This window comes from Limulus polyphemus, unplaced genomic scaffold, assembly GCF_000517525.1.
Source record: "Limulus polyphemus unplaced genomic scaffold, Limulus_polyphemus-2.1.2 Scaffold4041, whole genome shotgun sequence".
Lineage (NCBI taxonomy): Eukaryota > Metazoa > Arthropoda > Merostomata > Xiphosura > Limulidae > Limulus > Limulus polyphemus.
Window position 1 is genome coordinate 37401 of NW_013669651.1, and position 7519 is coordinate 44919.

The 7519-nt window shown below is 33.0% G+C and overlaps 1 protein-coding gene across 1 annotated transcript in view; it reads left to right on the forward strand.

Moving 5' to 3' along the window:
• Positions 1–7065, forward strand: part of LOC106470497 (neuron navigator 2-like) — a 36805-nt gene extending 29740 nt beyond the window's left edge. Inside the window, exons 13-19 of the mRNA XM_022399111.1 lie at positions 102–212; positions 710–814; positions 1696–1767; positions 2750–2946; positions 4553–4671; positions 4810–5010; positions 5865–7065. Coding sequence (XP_022254819.1) covers positions 102–212; positions 710–814; positions 1696–1767; positions 2750–2946; positions 4553–4671; positions 4810–5010; positions 5865–5984 — 925 coding nt within the window. The 3' untranslated portion in view covers positions 5985–7065. The remainder of the gene's footprint in view (positions 1–101; positions 213–709; positions 815–1695; positions 1768–2749; positions 2947–4552; positions 4672–4809; positions 5011–5864) is intronic.
• The last annotated feature ends 454 nt before the right edge of the window (positions 7066–7519 follow it).

Below are 7519 nucleotides of genomic sequence, written 5' to 3' on the forward strand. Positions count from 1 at the left end.
TTATCTCTATAAGTTTAAAATGAATAATTTTAAGTTTCAACATAGAGTTAACTGATTTTTCTCAGTCTGCGGGTTGTTAAAATGTGTTTAATGTTTTGTAGGAGTGGTAAGGAGTTGAGTCCAGGTGCTGTAGCAACTTTTAACGTGGACCACAAGTCAGCCAAAGAACTCCGACAGTATTTATTTAACATAGCAGAACAGTGTGAGAGCAGGTGAGGATGAAACAAGTTTTAGGACAGTGTACAGCTTGCTGAATTATTACTGAAATGGGTACTAGGTGATATATCACAAGATTTCTTTTACGTATTTTTCAAACGTGTTTACTCTCATTAATCAAGAACACGCTCTTCTTTCTTATCCTGGGGGAGGTTGTTTCACAGGAATTTTAACCATTTTTTTATATTTTCAAATATAATGACATTGGTTTTTTTTGTAAATTCATTTTATCAACTTCAGAAGTTCCATATTTGAAGTGCTGATGAAACCGTATCGATCCAGAAATCTGTTTCTGTGGGATACGGATCTTATTAAGATGATAAACTAAAGTTTCCAACTGCTTGACGAAATAATTAGTGTTCTTTTTTTTTATGTTCACTGATATATGGAAATCAAGAACAGTACTAGCTCCAGGAATGATTACTTCTCTTTATTTAGTATAACACTACAAACTCTACAGATTTAGTTTTTAAAAGTTCTATATTCTTTACAGCAAGAGTTCAGACCTTCCAACCGTGATTATCCTGGACAATCTCCATCATGTTGGCTCTCTTGGTGAAGTTTTTAATGGTTTCCTCTGTGTCAAGTATCAGAACAGGTATGGATTTTTATCTTAGGAAAGCATGTTGGAATCGATTCGATAGGCGTGGTAGGTATTTCGGTTAATAGTGTATTCGGGGAATGAAATATAACCCAGGGCAGTCAGAAACTTCTGTTTTTCTTCACCCCTTGCAGTCGATCATCTCCACCTACCCTATTTAAAACTGTCTTCCCAGTTAAAAGACACATTTTTTAACCCCATTCATGATTGCAGCTGGAGATCTGAAAAGACATTATGAAAATAAATTTCACCTTCCGTCTTCATTATTTAATAAAACTAAGGAAGTTTAAATGCCGGCTTATTTTAATCAGCCTAACCTCAGAACTTTTGAAAGTTATAAAAAGAAGGTGAGCTTACTGGAAAGACTTACGTTTATCCATCTTCTTGTTTTGTGATCACTAACAAAATCAAATTTCTGTTTACTAGAACATTTACTCTGTGAAGTTGATGCAACTTTCATGGCCACATTTATAATAATAAGGATACGTATTTGAATTATATATATATATCTCCAAAACACAAGAAAGAGTATTTATTGGTTACAGCTCCATCTTAAAAACATGATAAAGCCTGCTTATTAGTTACAAGAACCATGAAATCAAAAATGGAAAAATACAAATTAATTTTAATTTAATCTGAATTCAAATTAAGCTGTGTTAAGTTATTAAGTTGTATTTTCTGTATTTTGTTTTACATACTGTTAAAAAACTATAAGTAAAATTAAGTTTGATGTTTCAACTAAAAAAATGCAACATTTTATTGAAAACTGTACACGTTTCTACTATAAAACGATCAACCAGCAACCGTAACAACCAGACTTTCTAATAACAGCTGTGTTCAGTTTACTGTGGTAGGTAATAAAACATAATTTGTTTCAGTCCATACATCATTGGGACGATGAATCAAACCACCTGCTCAACCACCAACCTCCAGTTACACCACAATTTCAGGTGAGACCACTAGTTTTTTTATGTTTATATAGTTCTTTCGTGTCTGATCTTCTTCAGCTGAAAATCTTGAATTTTGATTTGATATTTTTTTTTCACTAGCAGGGGCCCAATTGCATTTGAATATGGCTTGGGATGCGTTAGAACATAGTAGCCCTGCAGCAAGTTGGAGGTCTTGTTACGCTACAGTTGTTTATATAGTTCTTTTGTGTCTGATCTTCTTCAGTTGAAAATCTTGAATTTTGATTTGATATTTTTTTCACTAGCAGGGGCCAAATTGCATTTGAATATGGCTTGGGATGCGTTAGAACATAGTAGCCCCGCAGCAAGCTGGAGGTCTTGTAACGCTACAGTTGAGGGTCGCATCCCTGTGGTAGGCACGGCTTAGATAGCCCATTATGCAGCTTTACACTGAAAACAAATAAGCAAATAAACACAGCATTCTAGAGAAAAGTTTAGGATGAAAAGTATATATAATTAAAACCTGGTTTAGATGCAGCATATTGTTAGCTGCTGTTTTCTTATTGGTTCTTGAAGCTATGTAATGATTAGTTACTTAAGTGAAAATAGATATTCGCATAACTATAGATATATTATTGTAATATATATATATACATACAACTAGATGGAGTACTCGTCACCTGGACGGAAGTTATGTAAATTCGTGATCAATGAAAGATTATCTTAGGACATGAAAAGTTGCTTCCCTTATATGTAATTGTAAAAAACAAAAAAAACGGCCATAAAAGCTACAAAACATAAAATGTGTGAAACTGCAAATTTATATGTATCTCTCCATAGACCTAATGAACCTCCATACCAATTTTTGTGAAGACCCATTTACATCCTGTAAAGTAGTTACATGGCATACAACAGACAGTACTATTATACTTGTATAGATAAACTAATTTGGCTATAATAAAATAAATTTTTAACTGAATAATACACTTGTATTGAGTCACATGATTTTTTTATCCTCTGTTAGGTGGGTCCTGTGTGCAAACCATATGGAACCAGTCAAGGGATTTCTGGGAAGATTTCTCCGCAGGAAGTTAGTAGAAACAGAAGTGACTAGTGGAATACGAAACCCCGATCTTGTCAAAATCATTGACTGGATTCCAGAAGTGTGGATTCATCTGAATACTTTTCTAGAAACTCATAGTTCCTCTGATGTTACCATTGGTAAGGATAGTTCTAATAGTAACCACCAGTCTTTGGAAGGTGGGAGTTCCTTCTTCAACTACAATTTATATATATATAAAACAGAGTTGATCATCTGTCTGTCCAGCATCACATGTTGTGAGGAACTGGTCAAACCACATTTGATTAACTCTGGCATGGAACTCGTGTAGCCAATACATTGAGTTTAAATGCATAAAGCAATAGAAAGAATGATCCAAGTTTGTTAGCCATTTAAATCTTACTGTATTATTGCTACATTTGAAGCCTCAACAGAGAAAGGAGGTGAGTAGAATAATTCAACTGATGACAAAACCTTGTCGAAACGTTGTACATTTGCCGTTAAACTTATATTAAAGTTTTTCTTCATTACCCATTCAAGCCGTCTCCAACAATTATTTGACACCAAACGAAGATGACATTCAATGCCATACCTTTTCATCATCAAACACTTTGTATGCTTCCACCCAAATTAATAAAAGGGGAAATCTCATGCCCCCATTTATAGCATTACTTCTATGCCTGGTATTTACTGGGTATCTTTGCTATCATGTGATAACTACCCATTATTACCTCGCCATCAAAGATGGACGGAGGTTATGTTTTCACCCCTGTGTGTGTATTTGTCAGCAGGATTTCTCGAAAACGGCTGAATGGATTTGGACAAAAGTTGGTGTATACTTGTACTATGATCCAAATTAAAAGTGTTTAATTTTTGGAAGGTCAAGGTTACAACAAGTTCACGAAAATCGAAATAACCCTATCTGTTAACATGGGGACCGATTTTTCACACTATTTTTCCTCTGTAGCTCAGACAAAAATGATAGAATTTTTATGAAACTTGGTGGACATATGTAGAATATTATTCCTCGCTGTCCTACCAAAAATAGTCAGTGTCCATTGATAACAATGGACATACGGACACATTTTTTTGAGCTGAATATAATCAACGCTGCATGGTTGAAGTAGGTGCTCTACTGAGTGCCGCTCTCGTTTCCTCCGTATCTACATTTCTTTACAGGTTCAGTGTTCTATTTTTTGTCATCCAATGATTGTCTGTTAGTGTTTACATCATTCCTGTTTGCTAATTTTTTTCTTCTTTATTTTTGTTATATACAATATTGCATAAATAGGCATTTAAAAGTTTATGCTAACCTCTTGTCTGTCAACCATTTGGAAAGCAAAATCTTAAATTTTACAATAACTTTCTATAACCTCTGGAAAACAAACATTATAATCCACAAATGTTCGTGTTAAATATACCATTTCTCAAAAAAATTAACTGAAGTAGATAACTTGAACAAACACAATAGCTATGAATTGAGCTATGTTCTCTATCTGTGTAATTCACATTGATTTCATGTTTCTCGTATATCTCTAGCATTGGTGATGTTTTTCAAATTTTTAGTTTAAAATTCTAGATGATTAACAAATCTGGATGTACTTATCCTTTCAAATCAAATAAAAAAAAGTTGATGTAGCATGCTTTGTCTTAATTCATAGGTCAAATTAAAAATAATTTGATGTTGTATGAAATGCACCGGTATCTTTGTTCAGTTGTATTTTTAACTCATTTCTGTTTGAAAGTTAGTATTATTTTTTTCTTCAGGTCCAAGATTGTTTCTCTCGTGTCCAATAGATGTCTCTAGCTCTCAAGTATGGTTTACAGACTTGTGGAATTACAGTATTGTCCCGTATATCATGGAAGCTGTACGAGAAGGATTGCAGGTACTGTACTAGTTTTATACTCTTTATATCCTCCTACCGAAGTGGACTAAGCATTTGAATTCCAAATCTACTTATCTTGCTAATGTACACTGTAAAGTCATCGAAAGTGTTTCATAATCCCTAATTTTGTGTGTTTAGCTTTATGGTCGTAGAGCCCCGTGGGAAGATCCGACTGAATGGGTCCAAGAATCGTACCCCTGGCCATCGGTAGGTGAGCCTGACTGGCCCCAGTTACTGCATCTTCGTCCTGAAGATGTTGGTTACGAAGGTCATCCTGTTCCCAGTGTAGAAACAAAAATGACTACTCCATCACACAGCGACTTGGAAGCAGATCCTTTGGTAAGTTCTCGTACGTGGCGTTAGAACTTCGAGACTTGAAGTTCCATGAAATTACATTCTGTTATAATCATGGTAATTAACAGCTAACAGTGTCTAAATTTATTCGTGAAATTATCATATTAAACTCTTTTGTAATTATCTGCTATAATCTCAGAATTATGTTAAACATATATAGCAGTGTGAATAATCTTTGATTTGAAGGTACTTATTAGATATTTAAAGAGATAGTAAGCTTTTTTTTATTATCATAAACTGGAATCGAGTTTGATGTAAGCTGGTTCGTTGTTTTAAAAAAACCACTGGAATGTTATCCTCAGCTTTCCACCATGGTGTTGTACAAAACTCTAATAAAATAAAACTGGTTCATTGTGTTTTAAAAACCATTGGAATGTTATCCTCAGCTTTCCACCAAGGTGTTGTACAAAATCTCTATTAAAATAAAACTGGTTCATTGTGTTTTAAAAACTATTGGAATGTTATCCTCAGCTTTCCACCATGGTGTTGTACAAAATCCTAATAAAATAAAACTGGTTCATTGTGTTTTAAAAACTATTGGAATGTTATCCTCAGCTTTCACCATGATGTTGTACAAAACTCTAATAAAACAAAAAGTGGAAAACTTTACCAAAATATTATTTTTTAATTTAAGAAGAATACTGTATTAATGAACATTTTAGTTTACTTACATATATAAGATACTGGATTTGTCATATTTCATTTACACATATAATAATAATTATAAATGTAATGATTGTACTTGGAAAATGTTTTATAATTGTTGTTAATGTTACACTTTATGTTACAAAGTCTACTGATAAAACATAAGATCATGAGTTATGTTTTCGCCTGCTTAGCTCAACATGTTGATGAGACTTCGGGAGGCAGCAAGCTATTCCAGCCCTAATAACAGTGATAACAATGATGGAGTTAGGACTGAAGACCTGCTGAACACAGAAGTGGAGTCTACTTTGTGATATTTTGTTTTATGTGGAAAATAACATTAACACAACAAGTCTTAATATGGTATCTACATCGGTCATCTTTAGTTTTTCCTATGTCAAAATAACGTATGAGTAAGCTTTAACCAGTTTCTTTCATATGAGCATTGGTAAGCAAACAATAATGCCAGTTTATCAAGAGAATTAAATGTTTATTATATTAAGTGATAACAAAAAGTGGAAGGAAATAATATTTAGGATATTTGACATATCTTTTCAAAATGTCTGGCTTTGAGATTTGTTTTGTTAATTATTTTAATTTAGTTTAGAGGATTGACCAGCCGAGAACAGGTCCTATGTTGTCCCAAAACATTGCGTTAACCTAATATTTATTTTCTTTTTTAAAACTTTTTAATAGCTTGATTTTCTACACCTGGCGTGCAACCACAACAAAACGCTAATTGGATTATGTGGTTGATTCGTCCATCTAACAGTTAAAATACCTTTACATTAACACTATCTCATTGCAAAGTTTGTTTATTATGTTTTTTTTTATGAAAAGCAGGAAACAGCCGTTTGTTTATTATGGTTTTTTATGAAAAGCTGGAAACATCCATTTTTCTGCACCACTACATATTGTGAAGAGTGTGAGCATAAGTCCTTTAAACCAAAAATGAATATATTTCTTCTGAAATTAAAGAGTATTACGTAACACAGTGATATATATTTCGATTTGTTTATCATTGTTACACCTTTGAGGTGTAGTGAGGTTTATCACTAGTTGAATGTTGTAAATAATTTTATACAAACTTTTTTTTTACACAAGCATACGTTAAATGCTTTATTTTTAAAATTTAAACTTAGATTTTAAAGTGCTTTCTGGAAGTAATGAAAGTGTTACATGAATAGAGCAGGCATACATACAGTTGTATAGTAATTATAGAAAATTTGATTTTTTTTAACGTATAACATTTTCTATATTACAAAGTAGCTATTTTAAAAGCTTTGTTAACCATTCAAGAAAGGAAAAACTGTATTGGATTTAAATGGAGCTCCCAAAAACTGAAATATCCTCAAAATAATTAATCAAGTCCAACAATATATCTTGGAAATTTTCAGTTACTAACGATGCATGGGCCACAAACTGTTGATACAGAGTTTCCTATTGGACAGTTTAATCATTCTAATACAACTGTAGTGAGCTTTAAGTGATAACGATCATTAGACTAATTTCAATATCATAAAGATCCAATATGATCAAAGGTAATTTTACTTGTATTAGAATGTTTAAACTGTCCAATAGGAAACTCTGTATCAACAGTTTGTGGCCCATGCATGTTACCAAGTTCAGACGTTTTGTTTTCAAGCTCACTACAGTTGTATTAGAATGTTTAAACTGTCCAATAGGAAACTCTGTATCAACAGTTTGTGGCCCATGCATGTTACCAAGTTCAGACGTTATGTTTTCTAGCTCACTACAGTTGTATTAGAATGATTAAACTGTCCAATAGGAAACTCTGTATCAACAGTTTGTGGCCCATGCATGTTACCAAGTTCAGACGTTTTGTTTT